This window comes from Copidosoma floridanum, unplaced genomic scaffold (genome assembly GCF_036245765.1).
Source record: "Copidosoma floridanum isolate Cflo_tuat_1 unplaced genomic scaffold, Cflo_Japanese_pri ptg000010l, whole genome shotgun sequence".
NCBI classification, from domain to species: Eukaryota; Metazoa; Arthropoda; class Insecta; order Hymenoptera; family Encyrtidae; genus Copidosoma; species Copidosoma floridanum.
Genome location: NW_028321887.1, coordinates 491,761 through 513,329, shown reverse-complemented (window position 1 = coordinate 513,329; position 21,569 = coordinate 491,761). Strand labels below are relative to the sequence as shown.

Genomic DNA, 21,569 nt, shown 5'->3' with positions numbered 1-21,569 from the left:
ACACACACCACTTCCTCTTGGAGGTAGGCCTCAATCAACAGCCCACACTGCCCACCACCGGAAACGGTAAAACCCATCGATCGCGAGCAATCTAGGGGAAGCCGGAAAAACGCAATAAGGCGGGCCAAAAATTAGTCAAAATCGGCCATACTCGCCAAGGAGTGCTTAAAGAGATCGAATGCGAAAGGAAGCGTCAAGTGAACTGATTTAGCGGAAAGGTCGAGAAAAAGCAAATCCATACACGCACACCTATGAAAGTCCTCCCCCACTTTACATGAGTCACTTTAGGAAAGGGAAATAACAGAGAATTAAGGAATACAAGATAACGTAGTATACCGTGTCGAAGTATAAAGGGTTGTTTTACAGAACAATACAATTTTTTGCCCTCCACATCTCCACGCTCGTCTTCACCGGGAATTAACCGAACGGATGAATGTGTGAAGCGTGGTATGACATGAATGGAAATGAAGTATACATAGGAACAAAGGTAATAATAATAATAATAATAATAATAATAATAATAATAATAAGAAGAAGAAGAAGAAGTATGAAAGATAACAAAATCGGAGCCACATAGGATAGAGCTCAACGAATGAAAATCATACATATATAGGCGTGTTAGTATGTAATATGCACATCAAAGCATAATAACCTTCTTTTGATACCCTTCTTTCTCTCCGTTATAAATTAGTAAGGTTAAGAAAATATTAAGTATGGTTAACAAATTATTAACGAACGGTTTAAATTACCTGGGTACATGATGTACCAATATAAAAAAAAAAAAAAAAAAAAAAAAAAAAAAAAAAAAAGTAAAAATGTGCATGAGAAAAATGTGAAAATCATAGGAAAACATCCATTATATGTTTGAGGTGGGAAGCCGCTCCGATAGGAAAGCAACCGGGAGAAATAGAGCTATTCGAGAAAAATCCGGGGATATTCGTGGAAAATCTGGGGCCAGCCCAATCAGTTGCGTGTACATGGAAAATCATATGGTATATAGATTGGGATCAAAGAATCGGAGAAACAGATGCATTTGTGAAAGCAAGCAGGGAGGTAGAATGGAAATGCAGAGTAACAATAAGTAAAGAAGACGACTGCAGAAGGCGCATAAGAATGGCTACTCACAAGACCATAAAAGCGCTGCAAGGTGTCGAAACAGCGTACAGAGCAGTAGTAGGGCAGGAAGTTCGCAGCCAAGTAGAAACAGGACAGGTACTCCAGGGGCAGATATCGGAATCTAACAAGGATAAGGTACACGAGTTGACAGAATAAAATTTAACAAGTACGACCTATATAACGAAATATCTCAAAGAACAAATAAGAGTCACGGCGTTCGGTGATCACGAACAAACACTGCAAATAATAAAGAAATACGAGGATAAAGCGGGAAAAGCAAAAAAAGAAGGGCTTGAAATAGTTTCAGATTGGTTAAGCGGATATGATTGAATGCCAGAGATAATTCAAGAATTCGAGCAGCTGGCCGATGAACTAGCAGCGAAATTTGAAACAGCAACGGATATAATTTATTTAGCAAGTCAAGGAAGCAGCCTTAAAAACGATATCGAAGGCAGAAATATTAATAAGTCAATTCAGGCCAGATCTGAGGGTTCCAGGAGATGAGGGCACAACGACAGAGTAAAGAGTAGGGAAAATAGCAGAAATAGCGACGGTAACACAGATGAAAGGAACGGAAGGAGACAAGTTGCTGAACCTAATAAAAATAGTAATAGAAAGAGACGGACTACAGGAGCTCAGTAGCCAAGAACACGGTCCCGAAGATAAATTAAAGATCTGTATTAAACTAGAGGACATAGTTCAAAGAGTATACGAAGTAGGTCAAACGGAAAAAAAATTTCTCAACTGGGAAGAGTACGCGTGGATGGCTGCAGAAATAGCTTTAGGCGTGGCAGCGGGGTCGTTCGGGTTCCTAAAATGGGGGGGGGCCCTTAATACTCAATTTGGCTAGAATGCTTACAGGTAGAAGAAACAGTCCGGAAGTGAAGGCGATAATGCTACAGACCATACAAAGACCAGTCGCGTCGCAAAACCAAGTACACGTAGCGGTCAGAGGTGCACCTTCGGCAGCTAACAATATGCAACGTCCTCGCGCATAAGAGGATGTAAAAAAAAAATTAATTAAATTATGTACACATACATAGATCTAAGTTAAATTCGTATATTATAATTTAGTTACCATATTTACGAACAAAAAACGCATTATGTAAAACTATCTAATAGGCTTGTAGCGCAGCCAATTGTAACAATAACACTAATAAAAACATTAAAATAATGATAGAACCAACAGTAGGAGAATAAGTAATATTATACAATACATTACAACATACTGTAATGTCATATTTTACAAATTTAACATCAATAACTTACAGTAGGATTAAATAATTAGTTAACAACTACTAGAAATAACTTTAAGATTATTACACTCTATGAATTTATAAATAAAAATTTTACAATACTGCACTATGTTATAAAGGGAGAAGAGCGTGAACAAAAACAATAAATGTTTACACAAAAAAAATAATTTAGCGAATTTGTGTAAAGGAGGAACAAGGACAGGGTTTTTTTTCTCTCCACCTTTTTACTCCTATGTTAGAAATCTCACATACAACACAAACAACATTACACGAACATTACTCAAAGACAAACATACAAATTAAAAAGGAAATCGCCATCGGACAATAGCGGCGCGGCCTCGGACGTGTTACCTACGATATCATAGCTACACGTAAGTGCGCCCCCTCTTTCTGGAGCCTATTACGAATGATTGTAGTGGGAGAGAGCGGAGGCTTAAGCAGATAGGATGCTGAAAGGAGGTTTTCTGGCTGGAACCGGCTAGGACGAAGGTCGTACACATGCGACGCGCTCTTCTTTCGTTCTTGCAAAAATAAAGACGTTGATACTAGTTCCTCGACTATTTACTTCGTGAGCACCCTAAATAGAATCCTACGCAACACTAAATGAAAAATTGGAATTTTTTCAAAAATTGCTTAATTAATTAATGAAGCCAACTTTTGATTGGGACAAAACTATTTTTCTCGTATTTTTGGGGGAATTCTATAAGTAAACGACCAATTTTTTCTTTACTGGACAACTTAAGATAGAAAAATCCTTCGGGCGATGGACTATGAAAGAAATCAGAGATTTTTAATCTTGCTAATTTTTGACAAGATTCGAACTCACGACCCCTCGAATTTCTCCGCTTAGGAGGCTAGCACGCTAACAACTAAGTCGTTGAAACTCTTAGAATTTATTAGTATTTTAAGTGTACATTAAATATTAATATTTCTAACTCTTGAAAATTTTCACAATACTTTTTTTTATACAAAGAGAATTGCTTCAGTTACAATTATTAAGGAGGTTCAATCCCTCGCTATAGTCCACGCGACGCTCTACAGTTTGGTATGTCGTCTGTCTTTCTCACTAACCTGTGTAAACAGAAGCTTTTGTAGTTTATACCACGCTTAATAATTAATTTCTTCTTTCAAAAGGACCCTCAAGATGTTCCATAAAATTCAATACGATTATTAGATATTTATTCATCATTAATAAAATTTTAATCTAAAGTTCATTATCAATAAGCGAGGTGAATGTAATAGAAGTGCTTAAAAAGACGACAGGCCTGTAAACTTACATGTAAAAATTACCTGAATATAAATATTAATAACTCGGCTTCTAGGAATCCTCATGCCTTCAAATTTTGACAGTACCATTTTCATGACCATTTATTTGTAGATAAATTTTCATCTTTTCTTATTGTTAATTCTGTAACCGATAGAACTCCCTTAAACAGAGACCGGAATTATACAACGATACTTTAAAGTGACTTTAATTATAATAGCTTTCTGAAAACACGATGATAATAGTTTGTCTTCTTCTTCTTACTCATAATTTGTTGAACAACGGCAAGTTACATTCACTAGAGCTTTTGTTACCAAATAAAACAACTCTTTGTGTGTATAACTAGGTTTGTTCACTTTTTGAAAACTGGCCCTAGCAGTAAGTCGCTTCAAAGCACCACCGACGCACTCACATGGTCGTCTATAATATATAATTGTCTAGGATATATAATTGAAACTAGAGTTTCGATGGTTAGCATGTTAGTCTCCTAGCCGGAAAAACTCAAAGGGTCGTGGGTTCAAATCCCATCGAAAATTACCGAGATTTTTTTCTCGGTCTTTTCCGATGGAATGACTACACGGGATGCCAAAAAATATTTCATCTGCTTTGTGAAACCAACAGACTATTTTTCTGGTGATGTCTGGACCTCCAGGGGCTTCCTTTTCGAAAGAAAGCCAACATCTGGATAGCTCATTGGGTAAAGCCACTATCGGTTTTTCAAAGGGTAGATACAGCGAGTTAGATAATTTACCTGATAATATCTTTTTATTAAACTTGATAATAGCTGGAGTGTACTTGAGACAATCGCTGCGCCCTATAAATATTACCTAGTAGGATGTATGACCGAGTCGTCTGAGGGGAACTTTGAAAGGGGACCACACGAAAGGCTCACACATTTGAAGAAAAAGAACGGTTATTACGGAAAAAAAAAACAAGGTAGGTGATAGTTAGAGATAATACGATAAGTAAAAACAATGGGTATACGTGGAATCTAAACATAAAATTAAAACTAACTACACCACAAGTCCTTAATGTTTCCAATCAAATATATTTCACTTCATTTTAGAAGATTAACGTTTACTCTGTATATAATCTTCTCTGCGAAAGTGACTGAAGCATACATAAATGTTTAATGTTATCTTCTTCACACTTCGGTGGGAACCACAATTCATTTAAGACGTAAATTGTCATGAATAGGAAGTGTATGCAAATACCTGTCCCTTTTGTAGTCAAACTGAGGTACAGAAAATAAGCAATTTGTTTTTTTTGTCTTTCGGAGTGATGTTTTGCTTGATTATTCATGAGGGGCTTACGTAAATATTGTTATCACAACTTCAAAGCTGATTAGATTACCACTTGACGGCAATGATGCTGGGTGTACATTAGTGATCCTGTAAATCATCAGAATATGTTTCACCATAGAGATTTAAAAAATAAGGCATACTAGAGGGGTGTTCATTTGCATAGTGTCTCTAGTAACTGCCAAGAAAGTTAAAGATCACGTAATTTTATTAGAAAAAATTGGCTGTTGGATATCCGAAAAGTATCCTAGTAAATAAGTCAAGTGATCTCCGACTTACTGGGCAGAGTTACTAGAGACACAAAAAAATCGACTCTATACACACATACATATATCGAGTCCTTCCTCTTCGTATGTAGCATCTATATATTCTTGTCTGCTTTATGATATAACAGTACAAGGATGTGCTGAATAGACGCACTTTGTTTTATCAGAATCAAATCAGAGAATATAGAAACACGTTTATGTATAGAATGTCGGAGTAGGCCTAGACTTCTTGTTTTTACTTTGAACGTTAGTACTATACCTATGAGAGAAATGACGTTAAGATCGTAAGTTTGTAAGGTATTTCACCACCGATAGGTAGGAAGAGTGAGAGTAGTTTTTCTTACGAGACAGACTATGCTCGGACGTCAGTCCCTCTGCGCCTGCTCTGCTATGCAGTCGTTGTACTTAAGCAGCACCTTAATAAAGACTAATTGACCTTATACTAAAGTCTCTCGTTACTTTCCAGTATCAAGATCTTTATCTCCAAGGACGATTCCTCATGAGTTTACTTGATAGCAGTCACCCTAACACCATCTCCCTGATTGGTGCAGTACTAACGTTAAAAGTAAAAACAAGTCTAGGCTAGGCCTAGCCTGACCTATACATTAAGGGAACGGACGTGTTTCTGTATTCTCTGATCAAACAATCAGATTTGAGGCCAAATAAACGCCATGTTGGTAAATGCGTTTTGCAACAAAATTCAAAGTGTAAGTCATAACACATTCATTCTTTGTCCCTTTAAATTACTAAAACATGTTTGTGTGCAGCGCAAAAGGTTGTACATATGTATAATAGTGACAGTACCAGAAAGTTTGTACTGCTTCCACTTTCACGTTATTATACGACAGCTTTGAAATGGATAAAAGCTTGTGAGAAGGATGTTAACCTTAAAAACGGTTTGTTTACTAATGTATAATGTATAATTAGGAAGGAAATTTTTATAATACAGAAAAAAAAATGACTTTAATGTAAATAAAATAATAGCTAGGATATGTTGACTGCACTTTGAGAAAAGTTGCTTTAAAGACAAATAAGTGTATTTGCTTGGCTGCGAAAATTACTGGCTCAAAAAACTCAAAAGGAAAAAATTGTGTTTTAAGAAAATGTGCACAAGGAATCTCTACACGGACACTTTCTGATTTGAGAATTAAAAAAATAAAGATTATTGACAAAAAAGTAGTATATATGCCTAAGCAAAATTCTTTAGATATAGCAAAGTATTACAATTTTTTGAATGATGTACGTCAATGCAGAGGATTGAGTACGTAATATTATTTACAAACTCTAGTTATTCCATAAATATTAATAAAAAAATTTTGAAATATTTGTCTCTACGTTCATGTACATTTATTTGTTTCCATTTTAACATGAAATAATAAATTCCGTTCATTTTCTTGAATCAACTCTTTTATGAATTTAGCGATTGAAGAATTTCATGGAACAATACATTTTTGTAAAAAGCCTGGAATTTTTTAAAAAGTTTTTGAATCAAACTATTTAGTCCATTCCTCAGAAATATACTATTCCAAAGGAAACACTTATTCTAATCAAAACTTATACAAGATTCAGCTGGCAAACGAATCCTCACTAAATATCAAAAGTAACTCCAAATTGTTAAAAGAAAGTTAAGTTAATACTACGTCTAGCATATAAGGCAACATAACCATACTCAATTTATACGTTAATAACCATAATTAATTCCACAGCGTAATTAAATTTACTTTCTATATGATGGTTTAATAAATTAGTTTATTTTATAAAAATAATTTCTTTTACCATCCCTTGAATTTTCTTACTTTCAACTAATTTTTAGTAACTCTCAACCTAGAAATATTTATTAACTAATGTTGTACATGCTTAAATATCGCGCCTAAATCCACTAAGATGGCTCTTACTTAGCCTTAAAATCTTATTGGTTGCTGTCTAAGTACACCCTTGTAATTTTACATGTGAGTATGATAAAATTAGGAAAAAAGCATGGTTATTTTTGAAAAATTGCTTCTGTCGCGAAAAATTCTGGGTGGTAGTTAAGCGCTTTCAGAATAAAATCGAAATAGTTTTAGACTCAAAATTGTATCAGCTAACGGCCCAAAAAAATGTTAATAGTGGCCAAAAATAGTTTTTCGCGTCTAGAGAAAAACTGGAGAGTCGTACGAAAAAGTTATATTGGTGGTAGAAAAGATGCGCAATTTCAAGACGAAGAAAATTAGCTTCGGTGGGATAAAATCGTTCCAGCCATTTTTTTGCAATATGCAAAAAAGGGCTACCTAGGACCATTCTATTAAAAATCTATGATTCGCGTTCCTTTAAATATTACGACTTGAAAATTGAATACAAGGTATGTCTTGTGTCCCTTAACATCCACACCAAATTTCAAGACGATCGATTATAAACTTTTGCAAACCGCTGCACGAAGCAAAAAATGATCCCTCCGCAAAAAAGGTGAACGTGGCTGGTTTTTTAACATATTGCCATTTTTCAAACGGCATTGTACTTGTAAAGAGTAACTCTTCAACCTACCAAAACGTCGTTGCGTTCGGCATTTCAGAAGTACACAAAAAATCGATGTAACAAAACAGCTATTTTCTGTAGATGCGGTGGTGCTGTCTACCATCTACAATACATAGTCAACTAAAGCTACTGAAGCCTTATGCACTGCCCTCAAAAAATAAAACGTAAATTATGAAATGAAATACCCTGCATGAAATTGTTAACTCACCCCTAAATCAGAGACATAGAGAGTAGTGGGAAATCGAGAAAAAGTGCAGTGCTTCCTTGATACCAGAAGACTGAGACAAATAATGTCATTGTCTTTCATTCGTCCACATGAAAACTGTAACAATAATTTGCATTACTAAGATAAAAAACAAAATTCTATCACATAATGTTGTCAAGTAGAAAATTAGCTAACACTTTAATGCATGAAGAGAATTCAATAAAACGAAAAATAAAAAGCAGTAGAAAATAAAAAATAAACAATTCTCTTAACTCAAGCATTATTAATTTAGAAGATTTCTCCATAATTAAAGTCCAGAAGAAAAATCAACCATATTGGACCTAGTAACAACCTCACAAAATCGGCAAAAACAAAGGGCTCGGAAAGTATTGTAAGGACTGATAGCTTAAGTGTTCAAATTGTCTACACTTACAATTTCTTTATTCACAACGATAATGTCTTTCTTGGGACCAATGCGCTCCAGGACAATTTCCATCTTTTTTCCTGTGTCGGATAATTAACGTCCACAGAACAAAACAAAACTTGTTCAGTACTATGTGCTTAACCCGGTTGTGGCGGTTATTTATAATCGAAGTTAACTGTGAGTTCACTCCTTTTAGTGAGGCATTAAGATCAGTGATCAGTTTTCATTCGAGCAAAACATTTACCAAAACTTAAAACCGTGGTCATATAATACATTTAGACTGCTGCTTTTTTCTACGTTACGGCATGCATCATAGATATATAAGGAAAATAGACTGCTTGTTCTTATGTACGGCGCTGAAGCACAAGTAGAAGACAAAATCGATCGTGGGTATCTATCTCTCTCGCACATTCCCACCTTCGGCAATGTGCGAGAGAGACATATTCACTTTTGGTGTTGTGTCTCCTTCTACTTGTTCTTCAGCGCCGTACACAAGAACGAGCAGTCTATCTCTTACATGTCTATGGTTTAAATAGTTTAAATGCAGAAGTGCAAAAAAGAAAAAGAATGATCCTCATAGAGATATAAGGATAGAGTGCGCTAATTATACTAATGTACGTAAGGGGGAGCGATACGGTAAAAGAAAGAGATGGTCGCCGAGTGTCCTCTCCATCTCTTTCTAGCTGAGCGCTGTGATTGGCTAAATGGCTGCTGCTCAAGGGGGTATTCGGGCCATCAGCGGCAGTTACTGACATAGGTTATTGTGGCCTCTTGAGCATCAGCCAATCACAGCGCTCGAGTAGAAAGAGACAGAGAGGACACTCGGCAACCATCTCTTTCTTTTACCGTATCGCTGTATTCAGCATAGAGAAACAAGGATAGAGTGCGCTAGAACCCAATAACCCAAGAACCCAATAACCCTTATGTCTTATAAGAGTTTATAAGTTTATAAGTTATATCTCTATGGTATTCAGCCTCTAGCCTCTAGCCTCTAGCGCACTCTATCCTTATATCTCTATGATGATCCTTCATCTCTCTCGTACCCGTACATTCAAATGGATTGCAAATTGCTATTGACGTTACATCTTAACGCAGCCTAATAGAGTAATCTCTATGATGGCATGAGACTTCACAGTGTAAGATACACAGGATACGGGCAGGTGATGCCCATTGGTCCCATCCCATGTAGGCATGATTTTTGTGAAGTATTTGCATAAAGATATTACTAAGGGCTCGGGCACATGGAACCGCGTAAAGCGTAAAGCGTATCGCGTAAAAGTAAGGAAGGTTAGGTATACGCCACTTTGTGGTCACATAGGAAAGGCGTAGAAGCCTCGCGTATCGCGTAAGTGTGTGAAGTAGAGAAGAGTTAACCAATCTGCTGTCTTGTTAACAAAAAAAGCTTTCGAAGCTCTCAATAACGCAAGTGAATCCTCACCTACAAACATGTCCAAAAAAAAGTTTTCAAGTGTATACTTCTTTTTTTCTTTTTATTTAAGAGCCGTTCATACATTTCATACAGCTTAAATCGTTACACTTCTCACTTTTTCTTTGCGATATTGGGTCATTGCATAGGTCGAATGGACTTTCCACAATTTTCCCAAAGTTCTTACGATTTATTTTTCATCCATGTCAGAAATTCGATTAATTATACAATTGATGCTGTAATTGTTGTTGTTGACATTAGCTGCTGACTGTATTTACAGGTTGCGTACTTTATTTACACTTTACGCGAAAAAATTTGTCATCGCGTACATGGGTACAACAATGAGGGATATTCTGCCATGTGGCGGCGCTCGTGAGGGCATGGGGGTAAAAAGCGCCAAAGTCAAACTAAATTAAATTTCTAAATTTTTACATATAAGAGACAGATACAGAGTATGAAAAAAGACTGCAATATACAAAAATAATTTTAAAAAAATAGTTATAATCGTTCTATTCACATATATAGCAAGAGTTGGCACATGTAAATATAACCTGCTTTTTTTATGTGAAATCACATTGGTTCGTATGGTTTTTTTTTTTTTTTTTTTTTTTTTGAGTGGTGAGCCTAGGTGTTCTTTAGCTTGGTAAAATGTCTGTAATATTTCTGTACATGTTTCCTTTGTTTTTATACTTTTATTTATCAAAAAGTCTTTGATAGCTTCAAAAACCACAAATACATGTTTGCAATGAGCTGTTGGTCCCTTACCAGCAGCACACTCACACTGAGTATCAGAAATAATATTTAGAGGTGTAATTTTAATATTTACATTGTAAACAATAGCTTTTCTAAACTCAGAAGCAATTCGTGCCAGCAAAAATGTTTCATTCTCTTGATTTACAGCGCTTCTGAGACACAGCAAGTAATTATCATTATACATTTTTTCTCGTTTTTCGTTATGAATCTTAACTTGTATTGAATAGAAATATTCTACATAAAAGTTATTTGGTAGTGATAAAGGATGCGACGCATTCAAGTCTCTGTAGTTTTTAGGATCAGGGGTAATTAATGTATATTCTTCTTCAATTTCAGGTGTAGCCTTAATACATATTTTGTCGTAATCAATGAGCCTATAAAAAATTTATAATGATGAACCATCATCTTTCATAAACATTAAATACGCGGCAAACCTTTGCACTAAATCAGCCTTCTTCCCAGTTGTCTGTGCACTTCTTTTTTTCAGCTCCAGAATTAATTGTTTGTTGGTCCATTTTCCGTAGTTTTTACTACTACAGTTATCCATTGTGTAATGATAAAAATTATGAAAAATGGGGGACGGTAAAAGAAGCATCAAAGAGCTCACATAACTTGTATTGAATATTTAACAAATTACTGGTACTTCATATAATGAGTAGGTTATATTTACATGTGCCAACTCTTGCTACATATGTGAATATAACGATTATAACTATTTTTTTAAAATTATTTTTGTATATTGCAGTCTTTTTTCATACTCTGTATCTGTCTCTTATATGTAAAAATTTAGAAATTGAATTTAGTTTGACTTTGGCGCTTTTTACCCCCATGCCCTCATGAGCGCTGCCACACGGCAGAATATCCCTCATACGGGTGCAACTTTATTTTTGCCAGGAGTGCAAGCGAGAGAGCATGCGCAAAGCCAACGAAATACTTGCTGTGATTGGTTTCAAAACACATACGCGCGTATTTTTGACTCCCATTTGCGCGATGACAAATTTTTTTGCGTATAGCGTACCTTACCTAACTTTTAATGATCCTATAATTTTACGCGATATGCGATACGCTTTACGCTTTACGCGGTTCCATGTGCCCGAGCCCTAATAGAATAGGGAAGTGAGTACCTAACGCATAAGTGTAAAGGCCTACACAGTCAAATTGACGTAAGGTGCACAGTGCACAGTGCACAAGAATAACATTGGTTGATATATACCTATATACATAATGCGCAACACGTTGTGCTTTACGTTTTTACAGATATAGATGTATATCTATATCTGTAAACCAACCAATATCTGTACTATATCTGTACCCTATATCTTTACCAACCATAGAGGTATAAGAATAGAGGAGAAAAGGGGGCGTGATATGCGACAGCAGAATTCGCTACGTAACGAGGCATCTGTCTTTGTCTGGCAGTTATGTTATTGGTCGAGTCATACATGAGATTGAATCAACTGTAGGATTCAGGACGAAGAAGTAGCCAATAACGTGGCTTTGGCAACAAGGACAGATGCCCCGTTACACTTAGTTATGCTGTCGCTGCCGCTAATGGGCTAGTATAGCGCTTTTCCCCTCTATTCTTATACCTCTATGTTACCAACCAATGTTATTCTTGTACACTGTGCCTGTGCATATGCTTGTGTTTTTTTACTGCGTAGGCCTTAAATGTCTTGTTGGAAGAGAAAGACAGAGAATGAAAAGACCTTTCATCACCCCACCTACAAGAATAAAAACTTTGGAAGTATATCTATACATAGAGGATCACCTTATTTGCCCTTTCTTTCTACCAACTAGACGCGTTTTAAGTCAACTCCCCACTCTATTAGTAATAAGGGTAATCCAAAAGACAGGGCGCAGGCAGGTGCACACTTTTAGAGCGTTCCAATTAAAAGCTAAAATCTAAAATTTCGTGCGTCTAAACTGCTCTAACTTATAAAAGAGGATACAAATTGTTAAGGAAGCTTTATAAAACCAATATGCATACAAATATTGTGTATATTGTATATTTATTAGGTGTTGTACATACATAGGTTATTTAAATTAAATAAAAATTTTTTGTTAATAAAGGATCCTTCACATTAATAATAACAGACTCATTACACACGTCACCTAAAATCCACTCAGCCGATAACAAATCTGCACTTAAGACGCGTGCCTGCGATTTTTAGCTTTTGGAACGATCCAAACTCAAATACCATACATCTTTTAACAACTACTGTTAGCGAACACCACCTGACCGCCATATTAAGTTATATATACTACTAGTTTTAGTAAACAGCGTTGGGTTGGACGAATTCAATATCGGAAATTTTTCCCTAGATTGTATACATAGCTATACCATCTATGGAGAATGTTCCGCCAAGCAGACAGCAGTGAAGAGGCATTGCCAAAGATAGTACCCACTAACCGCAAAAATCAAAAATTGTAATATTGATAACACAAGCGCCTATCACCCAATGATACGGGGCGCTTACTGATGGCCACTCTGTTGAATAAATAAAAATTAATAATTAACACAAGCGCCTATCAACCAAAGACCCAGGGCGCTTACTGGCAACTATTAAATAACAAATTATCAATCACTTACAAGAGCATCAATTAAAGAGATCTTTGTCGTACTACAGACAATCAATCCAAATTTTAAATTGTTTACATATATTATCAATTAACTTTTTATTATTCAATAGTGTGGTAAATAAGTGTCCTGGGTCATCAGAAAATAGGTGCTTTACTTATTTATTAATAATTATTTATTTGCTAGATTCGCATTAAGCGCCCCGGGTTACCAGGTGATAGGTGTTTGTGTTGTTAATAATTATTTGTTGAACAGAGTGACCAGTAAAAGCGCCCCGCCTTCATTCTCTGTCTTTCTCTTTCAACAAGACATTTACATTTACACTTATTCGTTAGGTACTCACTCCCCTACTCTACTAGTAACCATAATGTAAGTAAATAAGGTGTGTGACCCAACCGATTTAAATTAAGACTGTTCCTGCGCACATCCGTAATTCCGCCATATTGGAATTGTGTAGTCTGCCTTGTTTACTTTAAGATGTACATGCACTCATGACACTTACTTGAGAACTCGAGTGGTGTAATAAATTAACATTTACAATATGCCATCGTGTTCAATTATATATAAATATTTTTACACGAATGAACAAACAGTCAAACATTTTTCTATCGTAGGTAGGGTATGTTCTGTACATTTCACTCAAAACAACGAGAAAAAGCCAGAACACTTAATCGTCCCTGGTGATACAAATATATTTGTTTTATCCAAATCAGCTGTTCCAATAATAAAATTAGACTCCATATACGTACAGGAGATACTGTATTTTTTTACAGGATTTTTTTTATCCAAGAAATAATTTAATCTCATGTAGTAATCTCAGATGTGCAACTAAAAGAAAAGTACAGCTTGAAGCCTCACTGAATACAGCAGCCTTCAAAATATTGAAAGCTCTGTTACGTACGATATGCAGGGCATATCATACTGACCCCCCTTGACAACAGCGAGGCGATCTCAGCAAGAGACCATCGACAGGAGGAGGACGAGGCTATATAAGGCCCGGTGAGCCTCTAATCAGGGCTCTCTAGTCGGGCTCTCTAGTCGGGACTCTCATCGCGGCTCTCGCTGGATTCGGCAGTCGGGCAGTCTGGCGAGTTCAAGGGGGTCAGGCGAACAAAGGAGATCGGACAAACCAAGCACATGCGCTACTTTGCCTTTAATTTCGGTATCTTTAATGAAGCTGTTGGTCATTCTCGCGACGCACCTCCTCACCGATAATGTTCCCACGTAACAGTTTGGTGCTAAGTGTGCATGGGGTTTGGTGAGAATCGGAAATTTTTTTTTAAAGTGAAACTTCTTATGGCACGTTGTAAATTTTTTCGAGCGACACGAAATTTCTGATCCCCCCACGACTCCAGCCGCTCTCTCTCTCCCTCCGCGTCCCCCTTGCCACCACATGCTATACTAACAGGCATCCCTACTACTCCAACTCCAGCCGCTCTCTCTCTCTCTCTCTCTCTCTGCCTCGTCCCCCTTGCCACCAGAGCAGTGCATATACGCGTAGAGTGGGACGTGGGACGGCCTTTCTCTCTGCCTCGCTCCCCTTACTACTACATGCTCAAATTTTTACGTATATATATATGTGTGTGTGTGTGTATGTGTGTGTAATGAGGTATTATTTGTTGTTAAATAATCTCAAATTCGTATTTTAGTTGTACTTTTCTGATATGTGAGTTATAAATTGCGAAAAAATTATAGTATACCTTGAAAATTAATAGAGATTTCCACAAATTAATTAAAGTGTTTTTATAACAACATAACCTCATAAAATAAGAAAAATCGTCATATTTTGACGGAGAACCAAAATAGGCCAAAAATACCGATTTTTTACGGGTATCCTAAAGGAGAAATAAAATATCGAGACGCACAAATAGAGGTGTCATTTGTTGTGATTACATAATCTCAAATTCGTATTTTCGCTCTATCCTTATGAAGTTGGAGTTATAAATTACGAAAAAATTGCAGTATACTTTAAACATTAATGCAGATGTGCGCGAAGAAATTTAAATTTTTTTTATGACAACATAACCTCAAAAAATTGGAAAAACACCATATCTCGCAGGAGAAGCAACATAAGTCGAAAATACCAATTTTCATGGGTTTACAAAAGGGGAAAAAACAATCGAAGCGTACAATTCGGTTAGATGAAAACATGATTTTCAGCCATTTCAAAGACGAAATTTTTTTTACTTGTTTAATGTTATTGAAAGAAAATTACTTATTTAACTCGTAGCAATAAGACATATGATTGCTTCTCATATAATTTTCTGTATAAAATGAGTTCAATATTTGATACTTGAAGTTTCACTTCTATCGTGGGTCCCACGACCGATTTTTTTATTTTACGCATTTCAAAAAATTCCGCCGAGAAGCACACGTTGTGCAGTGCCGTGAGAATACGACGATTTGAAATCAAGAAGCCAAGGGTTCAACCAGAAGCGACAGGACCAATTCACGAGTAGCGGTGACAGCAGCCCGGAACCCAGTAGGACCAGGGTACTCATTGCTGATAATCACGGGATCAAGCAGACAAAAGGCGAGGGAAATGATCTCCACAACCTTATTTCTGTTGGTGTACATAGCGACGTGCACGTAAGTAATTTTATGGTAAAATTTTTTTTTTCCTCTTTTACTCCCGAGGCACTTATTAGGAAAAGATAGAGTTGGGGAAGATTTTTAATTTCAGAATATATTTATTATTTCGTCGGCTACCCTTTTTTAGTGGTTATTCTGTCGAGACTCGAAACAAAAAACACGCGGGATAACAAACTTAAATATACAGTTGACTACACATATTTTTGAATAACAAACGGGAAACAAAGAGATTTTATTAGTACGCCTGGTACAGACACAGGGAACGTCCGTAACTAATTACTTACACCCATCTCGGCTGAGAAATTTATAACTATCTTTATTATTATTATCTTTGTAACGAAAAATAAACGACAGACAGCCCCAAAAGAATAGTTTCCCCCAATTACCACCAAACAAAAATATAACGATGAAAAGGAAAAGTCAAGTGAAAGACAAACACCGCTCTTTCACCGTCTTATCTCGCCACTTACATTTCTATTCGTCAAATTATTATTGAGCCGCCACGTAGGTAGTGAAATACAGCCCTGCAGCTAGGAAAGTAAACAAGATTTATTACAATCAAGAAAAGTAATACGACGCACGACACATATATAGATATAAAAAGTAAAAAGAAAAATGACTCAGTTCGATGACTTTATTAACGAGCTGGAAAGCGATAACGAAGGCCCGGGTAATGATATTATAGCTGACATGGGCAGGCCAGGGACCAGTAGAAGACAGCAAAAAGAAAATATGACGGAACAAATGCTAGAACTGGAACTCGAACCAGAAGGGTGTGAAAAACTTGACGCCCTAGACGAATAAGGCTATAGTAATGGGGTTATTTTCAAGAATTAGAGCGAAGCTAAAGAAGGCAGAGGAGGTGGAGGTTCCGCACAAGGTGGTCACAGAAACCATCCGAAATTTGTCACCAACACATGGGGATTACAGAAATCTATCTTGTGACACAGACATAAACGCAGGATGTATGAACAAAGAAGCGGGTCTTTTTTCGAGTGGATTAGTCAGCGAGCGGAATACGAGAAGAGCTGAAGAAATACGTGGAGCTCAAACTAACAAAATCAGAATATTATCGACACAAGAAGGCATACCGGGAAAATCAGAGCGGCCGGTTTTGGTTGCATCTGGTTGCGAATATAAAGGATCAAGTAATGCCGCGATAACACTGGAAAAAAGTTGGAAGCGACGCTCACCCAAAATCCCTCTAGCGGCTCACCCAAGTTATTGGTTCGACTGTTCTCCCGGTTTGGGTGAGCAGTTCACCCAAGACAGAAAAGCCGCAGCACCAAGACCTTGGGTGAGCAGACGTCGCATGGTTAGAAGTGACGCTCACTCAAAATCCCTCTAGCGGCTCACCCAAGTTATTGGTTCGACTGTTTTCCTGGTTTGGGTGAGCAGTTCACCCAAGATAGAAAAGCAGCAGCACCAAGATCTTGAGTTACAAGTAATGATATACAATAAAACAAAACTCGGACTTTGAACAAGTGATAACAGCCACAGAAAGCTAACCTTCAAATACAGCTATTAAGATTCACCTTACACAATACACATATACCCAAACTGTTAACAAGTAGATATCACTGAATTCCGCAGTGCTGACAGGAATATCTAGCGCTTCCATTGCATAATCCATAATAAAATAATCAAACTTAAACAAACAATAAGCTATAGCGTAATGTGTTGATCTGACGGTTCCATCCAAAGCTGTGGCGTCTGCCTGGTCTGTTCACCCAAGGTTTTAGTGCTGCTGCATCCCTGTTTTGGGTAAACTGCTCACCCAAACCGGGAAAACAGTCGAACCAATAACTTGGGTGAGCCGCTAGAGGGGTTTTGAGTGAGCGTCGCTTCCAACTTTTTTCCAGTGAAGGGACTTATACTATCAACAGCTGTGGGACAGAATAAAAAATATGAGCAAGGAACTCGAAAGAATGAAGGAAGCCGCATCTATAGCAACAGTACCAACGCCAAATGATAATTATGCAAATCGAGTCGATTTTCAAGTAAATAGAGATAGAACATGGGGTGATTTAGCACCTACTAGGGGAACGTGGTGCGGAGGTGGGCACCTTTTTTTCATTATTTCACTGTGACAACAATTTTAAGTATTTTATTATTGTCCAAGCGTTATTGACACGGTAAGAACCTTAACTTTACCGTGCCATACTTTGCTAAACTTTAATCTATAAATATATATTTTTTTTATGCTGAAGAACGAGAACATCCAAAACTGCTCACTCGTGCCTCACCATAGGGTACGGGTGAGCAGGGGGTGGGGCGCGGATGGGCACGGATAAATAATGCATGCACCCAGTATGAAAGTGTGTAGGTTTTGAAACTGATCTTAAATCTAAGTTTATTTTGCAGTACTTACAGTATTCGTATTAAAAATATTGTAACAAATAATATAATATACATAATTTTTAAGTATTAATCTCTTGTAATTTTAAATCACATTTTAATCATAATATTATCGCATTTCTTTGGATTGATTCATGCTAATACAACACTCAAAAGTAATATATTTTGAAAAATAATTAAAATAAAGAATTAGATATCGTTTTGAAAAATAATTGGTATATTTTTAATCGAGATGCAATCTTCCTCGATGCAAATATTTGAGTTAAGTACACTATCAATTGTCGTTATAATCGTATCATGTGTTGTAGGTATATCGACTTGGTTGGATTGTAATTTTAACTTTTTTTTTATTAATTTTTATAGGCTTCGTCACCTTCATTTTCTATATTACTTTTGGCTTCGATACTTTTATAAACTATTTGAAAAACTACATAAAAAATCAACAAAAATAAAAATAAATAGCCTAACCTATAAAGTATGACAGCTGACAGCTAACCACATACAACTGGTATACCTATACCTACAAATAGCAGACGCTCGATGCGGAACTGCTTTCTTGCTCGGGCCCATTTGCGCCCCACCTTGGTGCCCATTCCCACCCTCGCAACACATATTTTTTATTTATTAATAACTCTTTTATTACAAGTAAAAAAAAAATAAAAAAAATAGCCTGTCAAAGTTAAAGATCTAAGCTTTCGAATAATATCATGGATAATTATGTAGGTCATATATAATAAATTTGCCAAGTGATTAAAAATTTTTTTTTTGTAGGTTATCTTCGACTAAGAGTTGAATCAGCTCGTAGTAAAAAAAAAAGCTTTTAGTCCGGTAAATTTGTTTGGATAGAGAAACTATTGATGTTGTATATGTATATTACAGAGGATTCAGCTAAAAATATGTTTTTGTTTTTAAATATTTGCATGCCCATTTTATCGGCTATGCCCACCTCCGCCCCACGTTCCCCTAGTGCCCAACGCACAGAACACATACACGCTACACACAATCATGACCACCCACAAAGACCGCAGAACGCGCAACTGAACATTCTGCCTACGCTCAGTCATATGGCAAGTAATATCCCATTCTTTGATGGAGACCCAATCAACCTGCCAATATTCGAAAGAATAGTAAGGATGACTGCGGAAAGGGTGGGCCCAGAAAATGAATTATTTTTTCTCGGCACACTAAAAAGAAAAGCGGCTTAACATTTTGCGCCCAGACTGGCTCAATTCGCAACAGTTCAGGAATTCCTTCAAGAACTTTCGAGGAGATATGGTAGCATAAATAATTCAGACACGCTGATGGCATAGCTAAAGATAATTAAACAGCAAAACCGGGAATCGATAGAGGATTACGGCGGTAGAGTACACGGACTGTATAATAGGCTGACGATGCTGCATGACTCTAACCCAAGCCTACTCCCTATTCAAAAGCAGGTTCTGAAAGAAAGCGCAGAGGCAGAGGCAGTAAAACAATTCACATATGGGCTGCAACCAACATACAAATGTAAGATTACATGTTTAAACCCGAGGACCCTCTGTGGAGCAATTATAAAGGCGCTGAAAATAAAGAGCGATCTTAGCTTACGGTATGCGATACCAGTACACTGCCCGCACATAATAAAGCAATAACCGAGTGGGGGCCAGTAGTAAATCTGGCAAATATAGGAGAAAGAACAACAGAGACCACCAATGGGGCTCAAGGAGCAGCAGCAGCAGCAAATGTAAAACGCTGTATATACTGCGACTGCCAAACCGGGCATTCAGTCGAAAAATGCCGAAAACTGTTAGCGGTGATAAATGACAGAAAAAGACTAAGAGATAACGGGAGAGAACCAAAAGAAAACTGCAACTATTGTCAGAGACCGAGACACTATGCGAGAGACTGCTGCTCGCGTAAGCAAGACAGGGAGGAGGAGGAGAGACAGCGGAACGAGGGGTATAACCAACCCGTGGATAATACCAATACCAACAGAAACGCCTATAATTACGGGAACGGAAATGACCATGCTTACAGTTATAGTGATAATAATTATAACAGGGGTTATAACAATGGCCCAACAGAGCCTCATAACAGGAATAATAACTATAATTACAGAAACAATAATTACAATAATGGAAATAACAGAAATAACAAATACAACAGTACAAATAGTTATTATAATGATAGGAATAATGACAATAACAGGTACAATAACTACAATCCCAGAAGTAATAATTATTATGGCAACTGTGGCTATGGTGATTCGTATAATAATGACAGCAGGGATACATTTAACAGCTATGGAAACGGCTATAAAAATGAGGGTATCAGGGACGACTACAATAGGGATTTAGTTAGGAACGGGCCGCCACAGGACAGGGGCCCACAGCAGCAGGAAAACAGCGTGTACGCCCCTGACAGCAGAAAAAATCCACCGGCAGTTTTAAACTCGCAAGATGTTCGGCGTGGCCCCCAAACGTCAAACATGAATTAGAAAAAGAAACGAAGAGAAGCGTGTCTGGCGAGAGAGAGACCACAAGGGGCGAAGCAAAGATTAGTGGAGGCAGAATCGTGCATCAACAGTCTGAGTACTTACGCAGTGCGGCAAAGTATAGAATGCAACACTTCAGAGTGCGAAAACACTCCTACACTACAGGGGGGCAGACGCACGAGAAAAGGCAGGAGGGCCCGCAAAAAGAGTAATCGGATAAAGGCGCCGGACACATATATAGAGAATGACGAACCCAAGCTTTTGGTAAATGAAAAAATAGAGCAGCTTCCCAGAAAAACTATAAAACTCGCGAGAACAGGGCATATGCCACCATCGCTCCAGTTTCGGGGACCACAGTTGAAGATTGGAAAGGCGACTTTTTGTGCGGATACAGGCGCAGAGATTTCGATTATGAACAAAAATTTTCTTAGCACAGACATGCTAATAGATAGTAGGTATCGAGTGGCTCTTATTGGCGTACCTCACGGAGCACGCAAAACATTAGGCACAGTACAGGCTCAGCTACAAGTGCTGGAGTGCACATTACATGTTATCCCCCATGAATTTCCTATTGATGCGGAAGGAATCATAGGGTAGAATACTTTTAAGCGATGTCGGGGCCAGATAAGCGCCACCGAGAATATGATAAAATTAGAAGATATAGAGATACCACTGTTAAAGACCGAGTGTTTTCAAATTCCTGCAAGATCGAAACAAATGGTTTATGCATGAGTAAAAAATGGTGGAAATAAAGCAGAGAATAGCTGGATACCCCTCCAAGAGATGGAGGAGGGAATATTATTTGGGAACTTTATAGCGAGAAATATCAACGGAAAGATAGTTGCAGAATGTATTAATATGAGTAATGAGATAAGACATGTGCCTGTTCTGGAATTGGAGCTACTAAATTACGAAGAAATTTACCGGAAAGACTCAGACTTTGGAGGGGACAATGTTGAAAATTTAAGGGAAGCATTAATGATGTTATTTAATAAAGAAATAAGCGATGAAAAAGAAAAAACAAATATTTTTGCGAGAGATGAAAA

General features: G+C 37.2%; 1 protein-coding gene across 1 annotated transcript in view; it reads right to left on the bottom strand.

The window, feature by feature from the left end:
• The window catches only part of Setx (probable helicase senataxin), a 322,325-nt gene extending 313,756 nt beyond the window's left edge, over positions 1-8,569 (bottom strand). Inside the window, exons 1-2 of the mRNA XM_089589921.1 lie at positions 8,353-8,569; positions 7,923-8,036 (exon numbers count right to left, since the gene is read on the bottom strand). Of these exons, the coding sequence (XP_089446047.1) occupies positions 7,923-8,036; positions 8,353-8,415 (177 nt within the window). The 5' untranslated portion in view covers positions 8,416-8,569. The remainder of the gene's footprint in view (positions 1-7,922; positions 8,037-8,352) is intronic.
• Positions 8,570-21,569: the final 13,000 nt, after the last annotated feature.